This window comes from Carlito syrichta, unplaced genomic scaffold, assembly GCF_000164805.1.
Source record: "Carlito syrichta isolate Samal-C Ts95f unplaced genomic scaffold, Tarsius_syrichta-2.0.1 Scaffold312570, whole genome shotgun sequence".
In the NCBI taxonomy this organism is placed as follows: Eukaryota; Metazoa; Chordata; class Mammalia; order Primates; family Tarsiidae; genus Carlito; species Carlito syrichta.
This window is the reverse complement of record NW_007256666.1, coordinates 426151-451629: the sequence shown is the minus strand read 5'-3', so window position 1 is coordinate 451629 and position 25479 is coordinate 426151. Positions and strand designations below refer to the sequence as shown.

Below are 25479 nucleotides of genomic sequence, written 5' to 3'. Positions count from 1 at the left end.
TTTGGAAAATGTAAAGTATAATTTGAAATCTCAACAAAGCTATTTGTAGTCAGAGGTAAGGACTACAGGCTAATGAATGATGAACACATTTTTCTGAAACTTCTTGAAGTTTATAATGTGAAAACGTTTTTCCACACTGGCAGAAATCTCACTCTACCAATATAAAGATTTAGCTTAATTTGTGGTTATACAGCAGGTGGCACATTAGGAGTACTTCCTTAAAAGAGAAATAAAAAAATACTTTTTTGGAATCTTTCCCAATTGAAGCACACCGCATGGTATCTAAAGTTCTTCTTTAGCTGCAAGGAAGACCATCACAGATTATTAGAATCTTGTCAGTGATCCAGTGTTAGCCAAACTAAAATGGGGGGAAATCACCAAATATAAAGTTGCAGAAGAGTTAACCAACATATAAAAATGTCCACAACTGTTTGCTGTGACTTCATTTACCAGGTGGATGAAATGAAATGGTACAAATTATGAAGGAGAATGAGTTTCCTGGACATATTAGCAGAATCAGACACTTGGAGTGAACAAGCATTTCTTCAGTGTTCTAGAACATAAAAGAGGTTAATTTATATCCTTTTTTCCCTTGAAGCATATGTTTGCTAACTGAAAGCAATACTCCATTAAGGAATATTTTATTGATATATGTGAATTTGGACATCGAGCAAAAGTTCCTCCAATTTCCCCAGTCCTCAGAAAGTTCTTCATAACTTTGATTCGGTCTTTTTTACTGTCATCATTTATGATTGTCTTGAGGCAGAGTTGGATCTCACAGTAACTGCCAGTTGAATCCAAACAACATCTGATTAGTTTCCTGGCTCCTAGCAATCTCTTCTATAATGCAGTGTTGCTGCCAGATCAAATGAAGCTTCCGATACCTTTCACGAGATAAATGAAGGGGGTTGCCCCTCCTTCAAGAAAAACAAAACAAAACAAAACAACATATAAGTATGAATTGAATAACTGCCACATTTTTATTGTCTAAATTAGTATGGACTCTTAAGTTGTTCTTGGAGCTAGGAGGAATCACCAGAACAGTTTTTTTTTTGTTTTTTGGGTTTTTTTGAGTTGGAGTCTCACTCCGTTGTCCAGATTGGAGTGCAGTGGCCACTCGCGGCCACCGCAGCCTCGCCTGCTGGGCTCTGGCGATCCTTCCGCCTCAGCCTTCCGAATAGTCGGAATTATAGGCGCGCGCTACCACGCCCGGTTAATTTTTTTTTTATTTTCATTTATTGTAGAGATGAGGTCTCGTCTGCCCAGACGGGTCTCGAACCCGCAGGCTCAGGCAATCCACTCACCTCAGCCTCCCAAAGACACAGGATTACAGGCTGAGCCACCGAGCCCGGCTAGGACAGTATTTAATAAGGGATATTCTCCCTCCATCATTGATCACTAAGAACTTAACAGATTACTTAGCTTATAAAGTAGAAATGTACTCCTTGACTATTCATAAAATGTGCCAAATATACCATTGCATTTTGGGGGCTCATTTAAATGGCCAGTGAGGTTTATAACTTGAAGCAGCACTATTCTTTTTTTGGGTGGTTAGCCTTAAAGGCGATCTAATGGCTCTTTGGCTTCAGATAGCTTACCCAACTTCAATTTATAATCAGAGGTTAGGTCTGGGACATAACACTAAGCCTAAAATTATATTTTGCCACTTAGAAATATTTGGTTATAGTTGTTCTTATGACACAACAAACTTGCTGGTGATTAACAAATATTTAAGTTAAATAACTATACTTCAATTCTAGAGTTGCACAGCTTTCAACACTGTGTTAACAGCTAATTCAAAATGCCTAGGTTTGGCTGTTACCAATAATAGAGAACTGTGAGATCCTCATTCCTTGAAGCATTTAAGTGCTTCAGCTGGTTGGGAATTTTCAAACTGCCTAATTAACCCTTTGCACTTGGATGTCCCCTCTGAGGAGACATTGTAAATCTAGCAAACCACTCAGATGTCCCCTCTCAGAGGGCATAAAGAGATTGCTGGTGATTATAGAGGAAAAACTTATGCCAGCACAAATTTTTCAAAAATGTATGCTTCCTTGAAGTTTTCCATTCAAATTGCATGAAAAAGCAAACAAAGAGATGAAATATATACTGAGCTATGATCGATCAGTTGAGAAGCGGTTTTCAGGAATTATGAGTGTGTCCTTCCACATCTTCTTCGAACATAGACAGGACAATAAATTATATATTATTAATGTGGGAGGAAGAAAATGAAACTGCACTGTCTGCTTGAATAGAAAAACACCAGGTAGAAGACGTCAAACAAACTTCTATTGCACAGCATGTATCAATGAACCTGCAATGGATGTCGGTGACTATTTCACATTTTACCACATGTTAGAAAAATGTAAGATATTAAAATTTTGAATTTTTTGTAATAAATAAGTTCCTCAAGTCTAACATTCCATTATAAGCCAAATACCATTACAATAAAATAGTTGGTTCTGGATAAAAATAATTGGTTCCAAAGATATACTGTTTAATATGAAGTGATTTGTTTCTACCATTTCATAAAAAAGTGTGGCTGAGTTGCTGGTAAGTGATCTGCGAGATGTTTCCAAGTACAAAGGGTTAATTTTAAAATTCTGCTTCTTTATACCAACTCAGATTATTCTCAGTCATTAACTACTTTCACCACTGAGCTTTTTCTCCCTAAACCTAAAAACAGGTCAAATGCTGTCACAATAAAAATGAACCTCTACATGATCAAAGAAGTTCCAAGTCCCATCTAGTGAGCACATAAATTGCGAGTGATATTTTAAAAGAAGAGAATTCCAGTTAAACAAAAACAGCTTATTGTAAGGAGATCTAATCTTATCTGTAAATACTTCTGGGATCATTGTTAAACTGGTTTCCTCATTCTCATAAGCCAGCAGCATCCTGGTTCCTACCACCAGGGAAGAAAACAAAAAAGTTCAGGATTCTAATTAATTCTGCTAATGCTCAGAGGCAAAGAAGGCTGATATAATTTACTAATAAAAAGTTTCGAGTATTACAGTGGAAAAAATGAACATCTACTCTAATCCAAACTCCATCACTGGACACTACAAATTTCTTTCTGTTATCAACGCCAAACCTTTTATGTAATTCTGAAGAAATGCTGAACATAAATGCTAAAACATTCAAATATTAGGATAGTTGGTATCTTCACAAATTTTGGAGAAACATTACCTTCAAATTTTGGAGAAGCATACCATTGTTGAAAATTATGTACTACATTTAGGATGGCTCATATAATACTTTAAATTTAAAGCTATTTAAAAATAGCTCTTAATATTTAGCATTAGCTTTTGTGTTTACCACTCATATAAATGTGACCAAAATAAAAAAGAAAACTATAAGAGAACTAATTGAAACTTTCCTACTAAAAGAAAATCTTACTTTAGGCCAGGGTCTGTTTCTCCATATTCATCCAAGTAAGGAGCTGGATAGGCACAGCCTCTGGCTTTCCCTTCAACCAAGACCACTCTGCATTCTCTGATTCTGAAAGATAGAGTCAACAGGAAATAGGATTAAGTGCATGTGTACAAATGATAGGCACTGCATCAAAGTTAATCTAGAGAAAAGACACGGTCAGCATCTGTTAGAAATTCAGTGCAAAGAAAATATAAACAGACAAATAGACTAAATTGTGTTTTTCTCAATAAAAAAGAATAAACATTTTTTTTTTTTTTTTTTGAGTTGGAGTCTCACTCTGTCACCCAGGTTGGAGTGCAGTGGCATGTTTATAGTCACCACAGCCTTGACCTGCTGGACTCAGGTGATGCTTCTACTTCAGTTTTCCAAGTAGCTAGAACTAAGAGGTGCAGCCACCATGCCTGGCTAATTTTTTTTTTTTTTTTTTGAGTTGGTGTCTCACTCTGTCGCCCAGACTAGAGTGCAGTGGCCGCTCCCAGCCACCACAGCCTCGACCTACTGGGCTCCGGCGATCCTTCCGCTTCAGCCTTCCAAGTAGCTGGAACTACAGGCGCATGCTACCACACCCGGCTAATTTTTTGATTTATTGTAGAGATGAGGTCTCACCAAGTTGCCCAGGCAGGTCTCGAACCCATGGGCTCAGGCAATCCACTCACCTCAGCCTCCAAGGGGCGGGATTACAGGCTGAGCCACTGGGCCTGGCTTATGCTTGGCTAATTTTTAAAAAATTATTTATTGTAGAGACGAGGTCTCGCCAAGTTGCCCAGGCTGGTCTTGAACTTGTGGGCTCAGGCAATCCTCTCACCCCAGTCTTCCAAAGTGCTGGGATTACAGGGGTGAGCCATCACACCTGGCTAAACATTGCTATTTTCACTGAAGCTATAGGAAAGGACCAGTAAATTTAGGGAAATAAGATCAGTGATACTGAGTGAATATGTTGGAGGGTGGAGGCTGTCCTACTTAAGCCACAGACATCCTGGAAAATGGTGCCTGGGTTGTTTCTATTCTATTTCCTAACTCACAACCTGGAGAGGGGAGGGAACCTAACAGAAGAACAGAACTCTACTGTCTAATCTGATAAGCTAAAGTCAGACAGAACTAGGGAAGTGTAAAGGCTAGAGCCAGTCTCCAATACCGTAGATTAACAAGAGGCACTGCTAACTTGAAGGCACTTAGGATTCTTGGAGCAGAGAAACAGAGACATAAAAAAGGCTTTGTGTACATGTGTACGGGGTATAAATACTATGGAGAGAAATTCTGAAATAAACAGGTGGGACAGACGGTGTGTTTATTTGCTGTGGGTTCCCTAAAAATAGGTGTTTGGGTTTGCCTCTCATCCATTCTTTCCCCTTGGCTCAAAAGATGCCAAGAGTAATGATTATATTCCCACAGATAGTAAGATATCTCTGGGTTTATGTATCAGAAATTGCATTACACAGGGAGAAAGGAAAGAAAAAGCAGACACTTTCAATGTATTTCTCTCTCTGAGCCAATACTTATACTCTTCTTTCATAAATATAAGTACTATTTTTGTACTCTCAATCTTTTGATGAAAGACCAGAAGAAATAGTGGGCTGACAGAAGAAATGAAGATATTCAAAGGATAACCCTAAAGTAACAATTTACATGTACTTTTTTTTTTTTGAGTCAGAGTCTCACTCTGACTACCAGGCTAGAGTGCAGTGGCACACTCACAGACACTGAAGCCTCAGTCTGTTGGGCTCAGGCAATCCTTCCACCTCAGCCTTCCAAGTGGCTGGAACCACAAGCACTTGCCACCACCCCCGGCTGATTTTTTGACTTATTGTAGTCTTGCCAAGTTGCCCAGGCTGGTCTCGAACCCACGGGCTCAGGCAATTCTCTCACTTTGCCCTCCCAAAGTGCTGGGATTATAGGTGTGAGCCACTATGTCTGGCCTACATGTTCTTTTAAAAATAAGTTTTAGGCCGGGCACAGTGGCTCACACCTATAATCCTAGCACTTTGGGAGGCTGAGGTGAGAGGAATGCCTGAGCTCACAAGTTCGAGCCCAGCCTGGGCAACTTGGCGAGACCTTATCTCTACAATAAATCAAAAAATCAGCTGGCGTGGTAGCATATGCCTGTAGCTCCAGTTACTTGAAAGACTGAGGCAGAAAGATCACCTGAATCCAGCAGGTCGAGGCTGCTATAGCTGTGAGTAGCGTGCCACTGCACTCCAGGCTGGGCTACAAAGTGAGACTCTGACTCAAAATAAATAAATAAATAAGTTTTAGGACTCTTAAGTTCTTTCATTATATGTGAGTATTACACAATACCAGAGTAACTAATACAAAGCCTATCTACTTAAGATTTTCCACAAATAATGGAAATATGAACAGAATCTTACTGTTTTTTCACTATTATTCTGTAATATCTACTCAAATGTAATTTCATGTAAATAACAGGTTTATACTTTACCTTCTGAAGGATCATTGGCTATCAACACACTGTCCCACCATAATGGCTTCCAGATTGGATCCAGATTCCCCAAGTTCGTTATGAAGCTTCCAGAACACACACTACTCACTTTAGGAAAATGCAGACTCCTGCTCCACAGTGAAGTGCATGAAAAATGCAAGCGCCAACCTCTTCCCCATTCACAATTTCTTGGCAGCAAATGTTCTGAGAGCACAGTATGGTCCCACAGAAAAGACAGAGGACAGGATGCTTGCGCTCATCATCTGCAGACCGAGGGCACCTCAAAAGGAAAGGAAACATTCAGTACGGTGGAAAAATAAAAAAAGCACCATATATCCAGTTACAAATGAAGTATGCTTTCCTCACTGGCTCCGTTCTGGCAAAGAAAGCTGTTAAAACACAAGACAGCATTTAATTAGATAATTCCTCCTCTTTAACACTGCCCCAAAAAGACTTAATGAAGAAAAATCTTCTATTAATCCATAGTAAGAAAATCTATTATTAAATATATGATATCCTGATAATTCTCATAAAGTATAGTGATTAACTGTGCCTTGAGATTCATTTATAGAATCAAGTCTTCATCTGATATGCCCAATTCATAGTTAACTGCCTCCCCTACATTGGCTTAATTAAGCTTGTGTCCTCAATGTTGAAGGAATATGACCTTGCAAATGTGCAATTGTTTAAAAGAAAAAAATTACATTTTATAATAATGGACCAAACACATCCCTCCCTCACACACCATTTCTTTGAAATATCAAGATCTTTAGGGGTGATCTGTTGCAGGGCTCAGGCAATCCTCTCATCTCCGCCTCCCAAAGTGCTGGGATTATAGGGGTGAGTCACCGTGCCTGGCCTTAGTTAAACCCTCTAGCTTCATGGCTTAAAGCAATGATTCCAACTAAATATGAGAATTTCCTTAGTCATGCTGCAGAGCAGGGACTATCAGAGTGAGCCAAAGAGGGTCTCTTTCAAGACCTCAACATGATTTGAAACTAAAATCCTTTTCTTTGGTTCCTTCAAATGATAGCAAGTTATGTAACATATGACACTAAGGACTACTACACCAAGGCAGTTAATCAGGGTTACTAATTGGTACCCTTAAAACAAAATGTAAGAGTTACTTGTGTTTACTGAGATCTCTAATTAAGTACTTTACAGAAGTCTGGCTGCTAAGCAATGCTTAGTAACATTACAAAACCCCTAACTAAGCTTTGGGATTCCTGGAATTTGGGGAAAGGATGCTTTGTTAGCAGTAAAACATCAATAAAGTTTTAAATCGGCTTTGATTTTTCAAGCTGCTGAGATTATTTCTTTTAATTATAAGTTACTACAGTTTTGTGTCATCATTACCAACGTTATTTGCTATTGGAGGTGACACAACACCGACTCAGTGTCTAGGATACATACTTGCATCAATAGAAGTTCTGGCTTACTATTTTCAAGACATGATGCATTGTGATCCAAATATGAAGTATTCACAGCCCAATGGCTAAAGCAGATGTGAATATAATTCCTCCATTCAGTGACATCTCATTGGTGGTGTGCTAGTCAAGAATTTATGCTAGTCAAATAACTTATATTATATTATAGCAAGGTACGTGTAATAAAATACAAAATTCTTCTTAATGTTTTAGGACATTGCTTTATCATATAAAAACATGTTTAAGCTTATGCTCTTCTCTTAGAAAAGTAACTAATAGGTAATTCACAAATAGTTATAGTAACGATACTGTATGCTGTAACTTATTTTGCTTCTTACTAATCATAGAGATCATCCAACTCTTTTTCCAAAATGATCAGGCAAAGGGATGAGGAAGATAAAAACAAAGTTTGAGACCCACTGTTATAGAGTGTTTTGTTTTTTTTTTTTGAGTTGGAATCTCACTCTGTCGCCCAGGCTGGAGTGCAGTGGCACGCTCACGGCCACCATAGCCTCGACCGGCTGGGCTCTGGCAATCCTTCCACCTCGGTCTTCCAAGTAGCCAGAACTACAGGCATGTGCTACCATGCCTGGGTAATTTGTTTGATTTACTGCAGAGACGAGGTCTTGCCAAGTTGCCGGGGCTAGTCTCAAACCTGCAGGCTCTGGCAATCCACTCGCCTCGGACCTCTCGAAGTGCTGGGATTACAGGCTGAGCCACCAAGGCTGTCCTGTAGAATGGTTTTGATTGAGGTGTGAGAGGAGCATGGTGCCAAGAAAGCCTAAGGAGGTATACTCCACTGTCCAGGATCTAAGCTTGAACCTAAGTCACAATGCTATCATCAGGTTTGCTGTTTTAATGGGCCTCCAAATAAGATTTTGTTTGAAAAAAAGAGTTATTGTGGCTTAAAAAAAAAAAAAGATTGGGGAATGATGTCACAGAAGACAGCAGGATAGGGAGCTCTAAGAATCAGTCACTCTAATGAAATAACTATTGAGCTGGCAAGAACTGTCTGAACGAACTATTCTGGAAGTCTGGAGTCCAAATACATGCAGTACCCAGAGAAGTGCTTGATAAAGGAGGAGGTTGGTAAACTTTGGTGAATTCTGACAGTAAGCATAGTTGCTACCATCTCTATGCCCTAGAGCCACAGCAAGTAGCCATAGGAGTGGTGGCTAATTTTTCTGGTGTGACTTGCTTGTGCCAGGTGTGCTATAGAGACCTTGTTCTCCAAAAACTGGGGATCTGTGTTTAGATCTGTCTGGTGGTTCACTGAAGGGCTGGCAAGGATATGATGAAATAGGAGCCCTCATATAATATATTACTGGTAGGAACATAAAACCACTGTGGAAAACACTTCAACCATTCCTCAAAAAGTTAAACATAGGATATATGACCCAGCAATTCCACTCTTGGGTATATATGCAAAAGAGACGAAAACATGTCCACATAGAAACTTGTACATGAATGTTTATAGTACTATTATTCACAATAGTCAAAATAGGAAAACAACCTATATGCCCATCAATGGATGAAGGAGTAAACTGTTGCATATACATACAATAGGATATTATTTAGCCAAAAAAGGAACAAAGTATTGATACATGCTACAATGAACCTGAAAAAACATGCTAAGTGAGAGAAGCCAGACACAAAAGGCCACATATTGTATGATTCCTTCAATATAATATATTCAGACTAGACAAATCTATAGAGACAGAAAGTAGATTATAGGTTATCAGGGGCTATGGGGTGAGCAGAATGGCAAGTGATAGGTAGGTATAAGGTGTTTACTGATGTGATGAAAAAGTTTTGAAATGAAAGAGGTGATGGTTGCATAACATTGTGAATATACTAAATGCCAGCGAATTGTACACTTTATTACGGTTAATTGTATGTTATATGAATTTCATGCCAATTTTTAAAAGATTGACAATCACTGTTATGGAGGATGCTCAGTAGTCATTTTAAAAAATTAAGTTTGTAATGGTGGTGTTTACCAATTGCAAGCTCAGAAAAATATTTACTTATTTATTTTTTGAGTTGGAGTCTCACTCTGTTGCCCAGGCTGAAGTGCCGTGGCACACTCACAGCCACTCCAGTGTCAACCTGCTGGGCTCTGGCAATTCTTCCACCTCAGCCTTCCAAGTAACCAGAACTACAGATGCCTGCTACTGCCCCCTGTTGATTTTTTTAACTTATGGTAGAGACGAGGTTTCGCCAAGTTGCCTGGGCTAGTCTTGAACCACCGGGCTCAAGCAACCCACTTTGCCTCGGCCTTCCAAAGTGCTGGAATTATAGGTTGAGTCACCGAGTCCAGTCATAAAAATATTTAAAAGTACACACATTTACAATCCACACACACACATTCTCTCTCTCATTTCTTACCTAAAATGAGAAGCTTGATTTAGAAGGCAGCTATAGTCATCAGGAAGCTCTATCAAACTATTTCTTTTTCTAGGGTACCTAGAAAAGTAATTTAAAAGATAATTTTATTTTTTAGTAAATAAGTCCAGATCAAAAACTACCAAAATGATAGAAGAATGTCTTAAAAATAGCAAAAGGATCCATACTTGCAACCCAAATTCCCCGTTAACTATATTAAATCCAAACTTCTCAGTCTAGAATTCCAAATCTTTCATCAGCTAGCTTCCTTCTCTAAGTAACTAACTAGTTAACTAAACTCCTACTATTTCTATACTGTCTAGGAAGGTAACATAAACCAGTAGTTTATAGCCTTTGACATCAGATAGACCTAGTTACAAATCCTGAACACTCAAACACTTGACAAGTCTCAGAGCCTAAGACTATATTGCCTCTTCTGTAAACTAGGGATAAATATATCAAATTCCAATCATGGGCACACCATCAATTTAACAACAGGTTTTTAGAGAAAAAAAGAGAAATATTACATTAAAAGAATTGAAACACTCATACTGATTTAAGAAATGTTAAATATTAATGTAAGCATCAATAAAACTCATAGAGCTGCTGAGAACTAAATGAGATATTGAGGTGAAACACAATATGCTTAGTACTCAATAACGTTTGCAAATGCTATTTGATCCCACCATGCTAGATAAAAGTCTTGCTTACATGCGTTGAGGAAGGTCACCTGAATAACATAAAATTCTTTTCTAAAACCTTAGTCAGTTGAAATGCTATAATTATTTTCTTCATCTTTAATCTAGTTGTCTACATTTAGAGCAATCATATAATTTATTGAGCAAACCCAGACACTTCTTAAAAACTTGTTTTTTTAGAGATGGGATTTGTTTTGTACCCCAGGCTGGGCTCAAACTCCTAGGCCCAAGCAAACTTCCCACTTCACAGCCTGCAAAGTAGCTGGGACTACAGGCACGTGCCACCACACCTGGCTTAAGTTTTATAATTCTTTCTATATTCAGCTAAAAATTATCTCCTCTTAAGACAAAATTTGCCCCATTAAGAATAGTTTCCTCTTTAAATTTCTATAGGATTAATGGTATAGTCCACACATTACTATACTTCATGTTATAAAATCTTGAGTTTCACATTCATAATTAGATTATAAACTACTCATGACCAAAAGCTGTATGTGTTACTTCTTTCAAATCTCCCAGAGTATTTCAGTACCAAGCGGGGAATGTAGTAGATGTGTAAAAGGTACATACACAGTGACTTGAAATAAAGAAAAAATTATGTGAGATTAACAGTCTAAAAATATGTATTCATGTCTTAAACTTTTATTTTCTCTCTACTGTAAGATTCTTCTTTTCTTGGTGATACAGATATTGTGACATCTGAGCGCAGGGGCTGAATCTATTACTACTAAATTACTAAAGTTGTGTTATAAGGGAAAGCAGCATATATACATTTACAGTTGAGGAGTGAGAGGAGTTCAAGGGATAAGAGAAGATAAGGAAAGAAGGCAAATGCACATTGTCTCACGATGTTTGCTTTACCCACAGAAAAATGCTACTAGTGTTGGTATTTAAAGCTGGGACAATATACTTGTTTATTGATGTGATTCAATTTGAATAAAAATTAGACACTGTGTACAAGTCAGGCCCTAGGACAATACAAAGAAGATAAGCATGCAGTTCTTACCCTTTGGCTTCACTGTTTAGTGATGTAGGGTGCTGGCAGGCATACATGCAAACATGTGCACACATATGAGAGAGGACATATTAATGAAGGAGGTGGCTTTTAAATTGGTACACAAGGAACAGGTAGATTTTGATAGAGCCATAACTTAAAGAAGATGGGTGGGCTGAAAAAGTTTTTGGGGTAGTTTCTAAGCATACAGATAGAAAGGGAAAGGAAGGTGAGAAATAGTTCTATATGTTGCTTAATTCTTAAAAAAAAAAAGTGGTTTACAGAAATTTAGGAAGTCCCCAACATATGAATGAGTTTGGTTCTGAGAGTGCATTTGTAAGCCCAATTTGTTTTAAGTCCAACAAAGTTAGCCTTGGTACCCAACACAATCAGCTACATAGTACTGTATTTAATGGGCTATATTGACAGCTGGTGGAGAGAAATAATACATTTAAAAATGCAGGTATGTATCAGTAAAGCTCTCAACTTGAAGGTTTGAATGTAGAGGACATACTGTACTGTAAACCACTACCCTCTGCCAGTAGCTCCAGGACGCCACCTCCTCCTGTGCCTTTCAATAGGCATGTGCCAGCTTAAGGAAGATGCTCTCAAGAGGAGCTGGTAGCATCTAACTATTTAAGAGAAAAAGGGCAACCACTCCAAGAAAAAAACAATTGGAGGAAGAATCTGATTTGTGGCAAAGACCTAACAGAAGTGCAGGAAATGATATACTGAGTTAATATGAAAAAGGCAGACGAGAAAGCATGCTCAACAAACTACTTTAGGAAACACAACTTGTAGATGGGGGAAAAGGATTCAGTAGTAAAACCAACCTGACCACAGTGCTTTTTTGCTTCAAACAGTTTAGTAAAGCAGGATCTGCACACCACCTGTATGTGGAGCCAAGAGAAAAAGCAAATATAGTATCACAGCTTCAGTGTAATATTGGTCAATGAGTCATTTTTCAATTCTTTCTGTCCCTTCTTTCTGTACCTCCTTCTCTACTGATCCTAATTTTACCCCTTTTTTTTCCCTCTATCTACTTACTTTTTCCCTGTCAATTTCTTTTTAAAGGGCATATCAACCAAGGTCTTACTAGAAAACCAGAAATCATTTTAAGGATCTAAACAAGAAGGAATTTACCAGAAAGTGGTAATAAAATGATGGAACCATCAGACAAAAGGCAAGGCAACCTGAAGATTACCACTCCCCAAGGCTGAGGAAATGAAAAGAAACAGTGATATTATTGAAGCTGGGGTCTAGGGTCACCAGTAGATGCTGGTGGGAACTAGAGCCATAGAAGAGCTGTGGCACAGCTGCAGGTGCCCCATGAGGTAGAGAGGCAGCCTGAACACTGGAGCTTCTCTCTTCTTCCTGGTCTCCAAAATCCTGTCAGTGCCTTCTACTGGCTGTACCCAGGCAGAAGCCAATTGACAAGGGAGACTGGGAAATAAGGCCTGCAAAGGTCATTTTCCTGCAATATAGAGCAGAAGATGAGGAAAGACTTTGAGGCAAGAAGGACCAGGAATGATACAAAGGGCAAGAACTCATTCAAAGGATGAATTTTTTTTTTTTTTTTTGAGTTGGAGTCTCACTCTGTCGCTCAGACTGGAGTGCAGTGGCCGCTCCTGGCCACCGCAGCCTCAAACTGCTGGGCTCTGGCGATCCTTCCGCCTGAGCCTTCCAGGTAGCCGGAATTACAGGCATGCGCTACCACGCCTGGCTGATTTTTTGATTTATTGTAGAGATGAGGTCTCGCTGCCCAGGCGGGTCTCGAACCCGCGGGCTCAGGCAATCCACTCACTTCAGCCTCCCAAAGGCGTGGGATTTATCTACTCCAAGAATATAAACGTAAAATTAATGCATCCTACTGTGGTTGTACTCAACACAAAGCATGTTACTGATTTATTTAAACAATTAATTTAGCTCCTACTAGAGATCACAATAGCTTATGAGACATGAGGAAGCAAAAAAAAAAGAACCTAACAGCACCTAATGCACAAGAAGGGTGGCAGGAGACAGAGGCCAACATCTACACGAACCTTGACCTGGGTGTTAAGGGAAAGTAATAACGGTTAAAGAAAAAGGTAGAAGGCAAGGAGCCTAAAGAAATCATGAGAGAAATAAAGTAAGAGCAATACACTGAGAATAGATTATAAAAATGATGGAAAGTGGTGTAGGCAGAGATAGAGTAAGGAGACTGGCAGTCAGGAGGGTTGGCAGTGGACAGGGCCAGTGACTAATGGGGTAGAAAGTTTTTCTGAAAGAGAAAACTTTCATCTTTGATCTACAAAATTCCTTTCCTTCTTTCTCAGTCATCCTCCTGAGATGTGTGTTACCATGTGAGATGTGCTCCTATTTTGGATAGAGCTCCAATTTAGGTCCTTTTGATACTTGTGACTTCATGCCTACTAGAACATCTGCCACCACTGCCACCCAAGTAAAACTAAGACAAGGTACCAGCTATGGGGAAAATAAGTAAAATGAATGTAGTCATAGTGGAGCAAGCAGAAATCCCAACTGCCTACGGCTGCTCATCTTATCCCTACTTCTTCTTTTTTTTTTTTTGAGTTAGAGTCTCACTCTGTTGCCCAGACTGGAGTGCAGTGGCATGCTTCCGGCCACTGCAGCCTTGACCTGCTGGGCTCCAGCGATCCTTCCGCTTCAGCCTTCCAAGTAGCTGGAACTACAGGTGCGTACTACCATGCCCGGCTAATTTTTGATTTATTGTAGAGATGAGGTCTCGCCAAGTTGCCCAGGCGGGTCTCGAACCTGCGGGCTCAGGCAATTCACTCTTTGGCCTCCCAAAGCATGGGATTACAGGTTGAGCTACCGAGCCCAGCTTTTCCCTACTTCTTAGTGCGTAAATTAGGACTCGCCTGTGTTTTGTCACCCCTTTATTCAGTGAAAATTAATTTAAAAGCTTTAGCAAGCAATTGTAGTTAAACATTTAATTTGTATTTAAACATTTTCACACACTGTTTAATAACCCAACAATGACATTTTGCCCTCATAGTACCTCTGGAGCAAGGGCCTTATGGTATCCCAATATTCCTGGAATAGCAGAAACAAATTTGTAGGTAAAGATAGGTAGCTACAGAGCGCACTGTACTCTCCTTCTGCAGAATCTGCAAGAGAATAAAAATACATTTCATAAGGACTTTATTCTTACCTGGTCAATCTGTTAGTAGAGTTTTGTTTTTATTGTTTATACTCATTTCTATAATCTCTATATGTATATTCAGTATCCTATAAAGTCATGAGTGGGAAATAAGCCACAATCATTCTTTTATTTATTTATTTATTTTTTGAGTTGGAGTCTCACTCCGTTGCCCAGACTGGAGTGCAGTGGCCGCTCCCGGCCACTGCAGCCTCGACTTGCTAGGCTCCGGTGATCCTTCTGCCTCAGCCTTCCGAATAGCTGGAATTACAGGCATGCGCTACCACGCCCAGCTGATCTTTGATTTATTGTAGAGATGAGGTCTCACCAAGTTGCCCGGGCGGGTCTTGAACCCGTGGGCTCAGGCAATCCACTCACCTCAGCCTCCCGGGATTACAGGCTGAGCCACCGAGCCCGGCCACAATGATTCTTTTAAAACATAAATCTGATTAAGTCACTCTGCTGATCAGATAGCTCCAATGTCTAACCATCACATTTAGTATAATATACAAAGACTTATCATCACCCACCTGAAGGCCCTGTGTGACTTGTCTCTGGTAGCTCTTAGACCTCATTTCCTGCTACCCTCCCCAGTTCATTAGGCTTCAGACTACTCATCCCACTGCTGTTCTATGTTTTGAGTTAGAGTCCTACTCTGTCACCCAGGCTGGAGTGCAACGACATGATTACAGTTCACTGTAGCCTTTTGATCTCCTGGGCTTAGGCCATCCTGTCGCATCAGCCTCCCGAGTAGCTGGGACTACATACACTACAGGTGCATGCCATCATGCCTTGCTGATTTTTTGCAGAAATGGGGTCTCATTATGTTGCTTAGGCTGGTCTCGAACTCCTGTGCTCAAACAACGCTCTTGATTCAGCCTCCAAAATGCTACAGAGGGTTACAGGCAGGAGATACCATGCCCAGTCTTGCTGTTGACTGTCAAGCAAAGCCTTTGCATTTATTCTTCCTTCTGCTTAGCAATACTCTTGTTGTTCAACTATCTGTTCAACTCAATCCCATCTGTGCAGCTCTTTGTTCAATGTCTCCTCATAAAGAAGCCTTCCATGACTACCTATCTCAAAGAGTTTCCTATCTGGCTCTGGCACTCTAACCTCATGAGCTGTTTTATTTTTCTTTGATGTATTTATCATCATTTGACATTATATTATATGTATTTATCTGTTTATATTTGGACTTCTCACAATAAGAAGAACTTTATTTTATTTGTTGCTGTACTGTAGCACCTTCTAAATAAATAAATACATAATTTTTGCTTATGTACAAACAACATATTTGGACTGGCAACTACTTAAAGTGGCATCCTATTTTACACAGAATCATGACAAACCTTTACTAGATAAGCCCTACTGAAATGAGTTCAAGATAAAGAAGCTGGTAGCAAGTAAAGGTAACCTGGTCAGTTTAGTATCAAAGAACAAAAGGAAGAATCTCTAAGCAACTTTGGTGACTCTTCCAAAATCGCAAAAATGTTCTGATTTTTATCCATACAAAACCACAAGGAAGATTTCTCTATTTTGGTCTGGATGTAGAGGCAGATAAATAACACAGTCATATGTTAAAAATTTAAATAATCAAGTATACAGTAAAGTCTCCCACCTATTTAGCTAAGTAGTTCTCACCGGCTGTCTAAAGGTAACCAATGTTTTTAGTTTCTTGTATATCCTATCATTTATATTCTGCATGCAGGCATTTTATAAGCTCAAGTACATAAACTATACATAGATAGGAGCCAAGAATAAGTCTTGCAGATTATAAGGCTAATCTGGTTTTTGGTCTCACCTTTAACCTACACTAGGGCAGAGGCACACAGATTTGAAGTGAACACAGGTGAAAGAGGTGGGGAATAGAGAAGTGGTTTGGCCAGCTCTAATCTTGTATTCTTGAGTTTGATGGTAAGAGAAAAGAAAAACCTCCCATTTTCCACTCTGTGATTTCATTTTCCTACTTACTGGTAAGCAGTTCTTCAGGTGGAGTTACCCCAAGTAAATAGTGGAAAAACAGTGCAGCACAGCGAAGGTAAGGGGTGATGCCATTCTTCAAAGAGACCCACAGATACCAGCCAGGAATATTATACTCAATGCAGCTGAGACAGAATTCCAGAATAAAACAGAATACTTATCAGACTAAAATCCTAGATTTAAATATGTCCCCTTTCAAAAACAAAGTTAAGCATTTAAATAATTTAATACTGATATAATTTTTAAACATTTAAAACAAAATACTAGTTAATTAATGGCTTCAATGCTTAAATCTCTAAATAATTTTCTAAAGAAAATTAAAAATCTTGCCTCTTTTACCACATGGATTTTTTTTTCTCTTTGAATTTTTTAATTTTAAAGATGTGGGGTACAATTCAGGGTTAGGTATACAAATGCTCATTATGCAGGTACTCAGGTTGATGAGGCGTGCCCCCCCCAGCAGATTCCCACTACTGCCAATGCTGCCTCCTGTGCACTGCCACCCCCGCCCCAGCAGTTTCCCGCTACTGCCAATTCTTTTCTTATAGTATTATGATAACTGCTTAAGGTCTGCTTTTGAGTGAGAACAACCACATGGGTTTTTTTTTAAGGCAAAGAACTACATTCTTCTTTTTCCTAGAAAGGAAAAAAAAAAAGCAGCTAGGCATGGTGGTTCATGCCTGTAATCCCAGCACTTTGGGAGGCAGAGGCCAGAGGACTGCCTGAAGTCCAGGAGTTGGAGATCAGACTGGGCAACTTGGCAAGACCCTATCTCTACAATAAATAAAAAAAGAAAAATTAACTGGGCATGGTAGCATGTGCCTATAGTCCCAGCTACTTGGGAGGCTGAGGCAGAAGAATTGCCTGAGCCCTGAGCCCGGCAGGTGGAGCCTGCAGTGCCCGTGAAGGTGGTACTGCACTCCAGCCTGAGCAACCGAAAAAAAAAAAAAGCAAAACAGGCCGGATGCAGTGGCTCACACCTATAATCCTAGCATTTTGGGAAGCTGAGATGAGAGGACTGCTTGAACCCATGGGTTCGAGACCAGCCTGGACAACATGGTGAGACCTCTTCTCTACAATAAATCAAAAAATTAGCCAGGCGTGGTGGCATGTGCCTGTAGTTCCAGCTACTTGAAGGATGAGGTGGAAGGATCACCTGAATCCAGCAGATCAAAGCTGCAGTGGCCATGAGCATACCACTGCTCTCCAACTCAAAAAAAAAAGCAAAACAAAAACAAAAATGATAACCAAAAATCTACTCAACAGAACCTGATTCTTAAAAAAAAGGAATACTCTTCAACATAAAACTTAAAGTTTGCTAAAGTTTTCATTTTGTTTTTCCAGATTAAAAATCTTTGGCCAAGCATTTTTCTTTTTTTTTGAGTTGGAGTCTAACTGAGGAGCCCAGGAGTTCAAGTTTTAGACCAGCCTAGGCAATATAGTGAGACATAATCTCTAAAAAAAAAAAAAAAAATCAAAACATTAGTTGGACGTGGTGGCACACACCTGTAGTCCCAGTTACTCAGGAGGCTGAGGTAGAAGGACTGTTTGAGCCCAGGAGGTTGACACTGCGGTGAGCTGTGACTGCGCCACAGCACTCCAGCCTGAGTGACAGAGTGAGATACCAACAAAAAAACAAACAAACAAACAAACAAAAAGTCTTTGAAATGAAATGTGGAGAAGAAAAATTTCTCAATAACTAACCAAAGCAACTGAGTTAGCTAAAAAAATAAAATAAAAACAAAATTAATACTTTCCTAATTTCCATATTAAAACTGACTAGATTTATAGGGCAGTAAAACTATTCTGTATACTGTAATGATACAACACAAAGAGTGAATACTAACGTAAACTTCAGGATCGATACATTATTGTTAACTAACGTTAACTAAAGTATCAACACTGATTCACCAATTGCAACAAACGTACCACCATAACACAAGATATTAATAATATAGAAAACTGGTGGAGGGAAAGAGCAAATGTAAACTCTTCATACTTTCTGTTCAACTTTTCTGTAAACCTAAAATGGCTTTAAAAAAAACAAAGTCTGGCTGGGCGTGATGGCTCACGCCTGTAATCCCAGCACTTTGGGAGGCCAAAGCAAGAGGACTGCCTGAGCCCACAGGTTCGAGACCAGTCTGGGCAACTTGGCAAGATCTTGTCTCTACAATAAATAAAAAAATAGGCCAGGCGTGGTGGTACGTGCCTGTAGTTCCAGCTACTTGGAAGGCTGAGGTAGAGGGATCACCTGAGCCTAGAAAGTTGAGGCTGCGGTAGTCATGACTGTGCAACTGCACTCCAGCCTGGGAGACAGAGCGAGACTCTGACCCAAATAAATAACTAACAAATTAAATTAAATTAAATTAAAATGCCAATATATTTTCTATATTACTCATAACGGCCTTAAATAAATCATCATTAGTTTAGTGTACTGAGTGCATTAACTATATGGATCACCATAAAATGACAACCTGCTTTCTATTTTCTACATTTACTTAAATTCTAAATGCTGCCATTTGTTAAAATTCTACCATCTTTCGCCTATGCTCTCAGAACAGTTTGCAAAAGTAAAAGAGATGTGCTAAACTTATTTCAGCCTCAGAAACAAATAGGTGGGTAGCTATTATACCAACCTACCACCTTTTAATTCAAGGTAAAATCATCAAAATAAGTTTTCTTCACTGTAAGCCCCTTTAGCAAACAAAGTCATGCTGAAAGTCCTTAAATGAATTTTTCTTTTGAGTTAGGGTCTCACTCTGTCTCCTAGAGGCATGAACATGGCTCACCACAGCCTCGACCTCTTGGATTCAGGAAATTCATCCACCTCAGCTTCCGGAGTAACAGGACTACAGGTGTATGCCACCATGCCCAACTAATTTTTTTATTTTTTGTAGAGATAGGGTCTCACTATGTTGCCTAGGTTGGTCTTAAGCTCCTGGGCTCAAGCAATTCCCCTGCCATAGCTTCTCAAAGTGCTGGGATTATAAGTGTGAGCCACCATGCCAGGAATCCTTAAATAATTTTTAAAAATTGGAATTAAAATGGTTCAAAAGTAATGAACAAGACATGAAATTATTAAAACAATAGTGACACAGACTGACTAATGGACTGCTACTCACCCACTTGTATATTGAGAAATTTCTGCAAAGAAAGAAGACGCAGAACGAGTCTCTTCACTGTCTTCTTGAACCTGAGCAAGGGGGAGGTCTGAAAAAGAAATTCTGCAAGTTGAATTTATGTATTTGCTATTTATTTTACAAATTTCCCCTCAATTTCATGGTTCCAAGATAATCAACAATGTAGATTCAACTGAGGTTTTTGCCTCTGTTATTAATTTAAGTAGTTGATTCTGAATATTAAAATTGTTAGGTAAACTTTACTTGTATATTACCTGAAGAAACAAATAGACAGAATCACTAAACATGGATGTTTAATACTTACTTGCTAAACATGTAAATATTTACTTCCTTATAATATGACCCAGGAAATAAATTAGTGGTTATCTACCTGTTCTGAGTTCCTAGGAAGCTTAGCCAGCAGGTAGAATTTCAAACTCTAGAAAGGGAAGCAGTTGGTTTTTCTATCTTCATACTCAAGCAGTTTCATAGAAAGTGCTTTGTGAGGTCTGAGGTCATTTTCCTCCACTGACCTATCCTTAAGTAGAATCATCGTAAGCCTTTCCAGCAACAGCAAACTCTACCACTTACATTAAGGATCTGACTAAGTCACTTAAGTTCTCTGAACTTCAGTATAACTGGATTAAAATGGGAGATTAAAATGCCTACCTTGCAGGTTTCTGTGAGGGATGATTATAGCACATTTGAATAAGTAAACACAATTAAGAAACTACAAGACTATTCCAAAGTGACTCTACCATTTTACACTCCCATGAACAACAAATTAGTTCCTGTTGCCCCACATTCTTGTCAGCATTTGTTGTTGTGTTTTAGATTTTGGCCACTCTAACAGATGTTTTAATTTGAAATGTGCTCACTTACCATGTGCCCATTTTTTTTTTCTTTTTAAAATAAACAGAAGCAGGGTTCGTCTGTTGCTCAGGCTGGTTTCAAACTTCTGGTCTCGAGCGAATCCTCCAGCCTCAGCCTCCCAGAGTGTTGGAATTATGGGGCACGAACCACCATTTTTTTTTTTTTTTTTTGAGTCAGAGTTTTACTCTGATAATTAGGCTGGAGCACGCTGGCATGTTAACCGCAGTCTAAGACCCCAGTTCCCATTTTTAAATTGGGCTGTTTGTTTTCTTAGTGTTGAGATTTAAGAGTAGTTTGTATATTTTGGATAACAGTCCTTTATGAGAGGTATCTTTTGCAAATACTTTCTCCAAATTTGTGGCTTGTGTTCTCATTTTCTTGACATTGTCTTTTGCAAATCAGATATTTTAAATTTTTTTTTAAGCAACTTATTTATTCATTTATTTATTTTTTTGAGTTGGAGTTTCACTCTGTCGCCCAGACTGGAGTGCAGTGGCCGCTCCTGGCCACCACAGCCTCGACCTGCTGGGCTCCGGCGATCCTTCCGCCTCAGCCTTCCGAGTAGCCGGAATTACAGGCACGCGCTACCACGCCTGGCTGATTTTTAATTTATTGTAGAGATGAGGTCTCACCAAGTTGCCCAGGTGGGTCTCGAACCCGTGGGCTCAGGCAATCCACTTACCTCAGCCTCCCAAAGGCGCGGAATTACAGGTTGAGCCACCGAGCCCGTTTATTTTTAATTTTAATGAAGTCTAACCTATCAGTTATTTCTCTCATGGATTATATCTTTGGTTTTATATATATATATATACGTTTTATATACATATATATACGTGACGTGTATATATATATATATATATATATTTTTTTTTTTGAGTTGGAGTCTCACCCTATCACCCAGACTGGAGTGCAGTGGCTGCTCCTAGCCACCGTAGCCTCGACCTGCTGGGCTCCGGCAATCCTTTCGCCTCAGCCTTCCGAGTAGCTGGAATTACAGGCATGTGCTACCAAGCCCGGCTGATTTTTTGATTTATTGTAGAGATGAGGTCTTGCTGCCCAAGCGGGTCTCGAACTCATGGGCTCAGGCAATCTACTCACCTCAGCCTCCCAAAGGCGCGGGATTACAGGCTGAGCCACCGTGCCCGGCTGGTTTTATATTTTAAAAGTCATCTCTCTACCCATAGTCATCCAGGTTTCTCTTTGTTATCTTGAAGGAGTTTTATAGTTTTACATTTTATGCTCTATATCAATTTTGGGCTTATTTTTGCAAGTGGTATAAGGCCTGTGTCTAGATTCATCCTGTTGCATGTGGATGTTGTTCCAGTATTATGTGTGAACAGACTATCTTTGCTCCATTTATTGCCTTTGCTCAACTGTCAAAGATCAGTTCACTACATTTATGTGAGTCAATTTCTGGACTCTCTATTCTGTTCTATTCTGTCTATCCTTTTGTTTTTATTTCTGTAGCTTTATATTAAGTCTTGAGGTTGGGTAGTGTCAGCCCTCTGACTTTGTTCTTTTCCTCCAATACTGAGTTGGCTATTCTAGGTCTTTTGCCTTACACATAAACTTTAGAATCAGTTTGCCGATATCCACATACCCCACAAATAACTTGCTGGGATTCTGATTGGGAGATTACTGGGGTTTTACTTAACTTTTTTGATTTTTACGCTTGTGTCTCTTTCCTCTTAGACTAAAAATCTAAGCTGGGTGTGTCAGCTCACATCTGTAATCCAGCACTTTGGGAGGCAGAGGTGAGAGGACTGCCTGAGCCCAGGGGTTCGAGACCAGACTGGGCAACTCGGCAAGACCTCATCTCTACAATAAATCGAAATAATTAGCTAGGCATGGTGGCACGTGCCTGTAGCTACTTGGAAGGCTGAGGTGGAAGGATCACCTGAGCCCAGCAAGTCAAGGCCGTGGAGGCCGTAAGCGTGCCACTGCACTCCAGTCTGGGTGACAGTGAAATTTCAACTCAAAAAAAGAAAAAAAGAGGGAAGATTTTGAAATTTAATTGTTCATCATGAAGCTTACACTGGGGATGAAGGAGCAGAGAGAAAGGAGAAACAAGAAGAGAAGTGAAACAATAAAAAGATATAACCATATAAAACAAGATACTAATACCATATAATACTAATATTAATATAATATAAAATAAGATACTAATGGTAAAAGCTACAAGGTGAACAAAGAACTATCATTTCAGCTGAAGGAATTAAGAATGGTCTCAGGGACAGGCTCACCAAAAAGTTGAAAGTACTCATGCAGGGACAAACTTTGGAGGACTTGAGAATGGGAAATTTGAAAAAGAAAAAAAAAGCGGGGGTGGGGGTGGGGAACAGGTTCAAATGGCCTCCCTGTGTATCTGCAGAGCAACTGCAAATTAAAGAATCAGGTAGTTTCAGCTAATCATCCATTTTACAGTTTATCTGACCTTTCCTTGTTTGTTCGTTCACTCATTCATTCATTCACTTAATTTAGATTCAGAGTCTCACTCTGTAGCCCAGGCTGGAGTGTAGTGGCATGATCACGGCTCACCAAAGCCTCAACTTGCTGAGCTCAGGCAATCCTTCAACCTCAGTCTTCCAACGTAGCTGGGACTACAAGTGCAGGCCACCACACCTGGCTAATTTTTTGATTTACTGTAGAGCTGAGGTCTTGCCATGCTGCTCAGGCTGGTGTTAATCCTGGGCTCAGGCAATCCTCTGGCCTTAGCCTCCAAAAGTGCTGGGATTACAGGTGTGAGCAACTGCACCCAGCCCTTTCCCTCTTTAAATAGAATACATAATGAAACAAATAATTATTCAACAAAAGATATAACACAGAACTTAGAAATACATAGTATCATTGATCACAAGCATAATTAATTTTACTAATAAAGAATGTGCAAACGCCCAGATAGAAGCTTTACCTGTGTCTATTGTAAGAAGTATCTGAAGTATGTGTGCCATGGTGATCAAATGGAAGAGATAAAGGTGGTTATAGGAAGAACTATCTGATGAAGGCTGCAGATCAACAGTGTCATCCCAATACAAGGATGGGAATGCTAACACAGCACCTACCTATGAGAGAAAAATGAACATCAAGATGGGTAACAATAAAAGACCAATACAAATTAATTTCATAACTAAATGAGAAGGGTACCAGATGCTGCACTGTAGTTGTGTTTTTTTATTTTTATTTTTTTGAGTCAGAGTCTCACTCTGTCACCCAATCTGGAGTATAGTGGCATGCTTACGGCCACCCCAGCGTTGATCTGCTGGGCTCAGGTGATCCTTCCACCTCAGCCTACCAAGTAGCTGGAACTACAGGTGCACACCATGCCCAGTTAATTTTTAAATTTATTGTAAAGATGAGGTCTCGCCAAGTTGCCCAGGGTAGTCTTGATCCCATGGGTACAGGCAATTCTCTCACCTCCACCTCCCAAAGTGCTGGAATTACAGATGTGAGCCACCACACCCAGCTATAATTGTATTTTTTTAGTCAACACCATTAATTTTCCGAGTTATTAAACAGAATAATTTAGAATATGATGTACCATAAAAAGAGGACAAAGGTTATTAATAAATAGGTTATCCCTTTGCTGCATCCACTTACTCTAGGACTAGGTAGACGTTCTCAACTGTTCAGAAGATTCAACACTACAATCACTTGGGGAGTTCTTAAAATAACACTGACACACAGGCCCTACCCCAGGCCAACCAAATCAGAACTTCTGGGGTTAGGGCTAATTACCAGCATTCTCAAAGTTCCCCAGGAGACCCCAGAAGATAGTCAGGATTAACAACCACTGGGTAGAGCCCTGGATAATGAGGACTAGGGATGCTGGCTAACCTTGCATCCATAAACTCCATGTCCCTAACTCCACCAATGCTTTCTCTATAGAACTTGGTTTGAAGAAATGAGATCATCACAGGGATGGAAAAGCTCTGCAAAAAACTCATAAAAATAGTTGCCACCCATCCATAGGTATTTTTGGGAAACCTAGATGCATTCATGGCCTGGGTCCCATTCCCAAATAATTAATAATTTTAAGAGTTCACACTATCATTCACTGCATATAATGTAAATAAGTTAAGAAAAACGTTGGGGGTGGGAAGTGAAGAAGTTCAATATAAATCAAAAATGTTTGGTTGTACAGATATCAACTAGGAGTAGACCTATTATGAAGTAAAACGTAAATGTGTTTTCATTTTTAAAGTGATTTTTGTTTTTTAAATTTGGAGTCTCACTCTGTTGCCCAGGCTGGAGTACAGTGGCACACTCATGGTCACCACAGCCTCGACCTGCTGGGCTCAGATGATCTTACTGCCTCAGGCTTCCAAGTAGCTGGAACTATAGGCAGGTGCTACCATGCCTGGCTAATTTTTAATTTATTGTAGAGATGAGGTCTCGCCAAGTTGCCTGGGCTGGTCTCGAACCTGTGGGCTCAGGCAATCTACTCACCTCGGCCTCTCAAAGTGCTGGGATTACAGGCTGAGCCACCAAGCCCGGCCTGAAAGTGATTTTGATGATCTCCATCAAATCTGTACGTATTTGAAAACAGACTGGTCAGAAGAGACCCAGCTTTATAGGTTAAACACTGGTAATTCATAATCGCAAACAAAGACCATGAATTTGAATAAGGAAAACACATGAAATTATAAACATAAGGGACAAAAAAAATTACTGAACACTTACCAAAACATGGAACAGATCTATAGATAGAAGGCATGGTGTATCTTCTGATTTTAGGTTAGGAAGAACAACTAAAACAAACAAAAATTAACATAATTCAGTCAGTAAGACAGCAATAGTAACACAGCTAAAAAAAAAAAGCAAGCTAAAAATATCTAAAAAAAAGTATATTAACAGGGTTATAAAATATAGAAACTAATATCATGCCGTTGAGACACAGAAACCATAAAGAAAGATAAAATGAGCCAGGCTCGGTGGCTCAGCCTGTAATCCCGCGCCTTTGGGAGGCTGAGG

The 25479-nt window shown here is 39.6% G+C and overlaps 1 protein-coding gene across 1 annotated transcript in view; it reads right to left on the bottom strand.

The window, feature by feature from the left end:
• Positions 1 to 625: 625 nt before the first annotated feature.
• The window catches only part of UBR1 (ubiquitin protein ligase E3 component n-recognin 1), a 144870-nt gene continuing 120016 nt past the window's right edge, over positions 626 to 25479 (bottom strand). The window contains exons 38-47 of the mRNA XM_008069944.1: positions 25189 to 25256; positions 23420 to 23570; positions 19639 to 19726; positions 16508 to 16641; positions 14396 to 14504; positions 12210 to 12266; positions 9688 to 9765; positions 5982 to 6152; positions 3400 to 3501; positions 626 to 917 (exon numbers count right to left, since the gene is read on the bottom strand). Of these exons, the coding sequence (XP_008068135.1) occupies positions 776 to 917; positions 3400 to 3501; positions 5982 to 6152; positions 9688 to 9765; positions 12210 to 12266; positions 14396 to 14504; positions 16508 to 16641; positions 19639 to 19726; positions 23420 to 23570; positions 25189 to 25256 (1100 nt within the window). The 3' untranslated portion in view covers positions 626 to 775. The remainder of the gene's footprint in view (positions 918 to 3399; positions 3502 to 5981; positions 6153 to 9687; positions 9766 to 12209; positions 12267 to 14395; positions 14505 to 16507; positions 16642 to 19638; positions 19727 to 23419; positions 23571 to 25188; positions 25257 to 25479) is intronic.